This window comes from Bison bison, unplaced genomic scaffold (genome assembly GCF_000754665.1).
Source record: "Bison bison bison isolate TAMUID 2011002044 unplaced genomic scaffold, Bison_UMD1.0 scf7180017496047, whole genome shotgun sequence".
NCBI lineage: Eukaryota > Metazoa > Chordata > Mammalia > Artiodactyla > Bovidae > Bison > Bison bison.
The window spans coordinates 1-525 of NW_011392269.1; the positions used below are offsets into that span (position 1 = coordinate 1).

Here is a 525-nt window from a genome sequence, read left to right on the forward strand (position 1 = left end):
GGAGTCGCGGTCCTCGGCGGGCCAGTCCGGGGACCCCCGGGGGCCGTGGCCACGCCGTGCGGCCAGGCGTCTTGCCGGCTCTCCATGGCCCGTGTCCACTGGGCCCAGAGGGCGACGCTGCTTCTCCGAGAGCCGCTCGCGGGCGCTGCTCAGGCTGACGCCCCCCAGGTCCTGTGCCGCTGGCGGGGATGGCGGCTTCTCCCTCTGCAGCCCCGAGGGCTGGGAGCCGGTTGGGCTGGGCCCATTCTTGCCACTGAGCAGGCTGACGGTGCTGGCTGTGTCCACGTCAGAATCCCCAGACAGGGAGTCCTCCGGCGGCCCAGGGGCACTGCCCACCCCCCCCTCCGGCTCCTCAAAGGATGTGGAGAGCAGTCGGGCCTCCAAGGCGGCCAGCGCCGTCTCAGTCTCCTTTAAGATCAGGTGGGTGTCCTGAGAGTGAAGGTCCATGCGTGCGGCCCGGGTGGTGGCCAGGTCCTGCAGGAGGGGGTGGCTGGGGATCTGGGGCAGCTGGCCGGGCGCCGCGGG

At 72.4% G+C, this 525-nt stretch overlaps 1 protein-coding gene across 1 annotated transcript; it reads right to left on the reverse strand.

The window, feature by feature from the left end:
* Window positions 1-8: 8 nt before the first annotated feature.
* On the reverse strand, window positions 9-522 carry LOC104993941 (centrosomal protein of 170 kDa protein B-like; the record flags this gene model as incomplete). Its single annotated transcript, XM_010847400.1, has 1 exon — window positions 9-522. A coding segment is annotated over one exon (514 nt), but the record flags the coding sequence as incomplete, so codon positions are not given.
* Window positions 523-525: the final 3 nt, after the last annotated feature.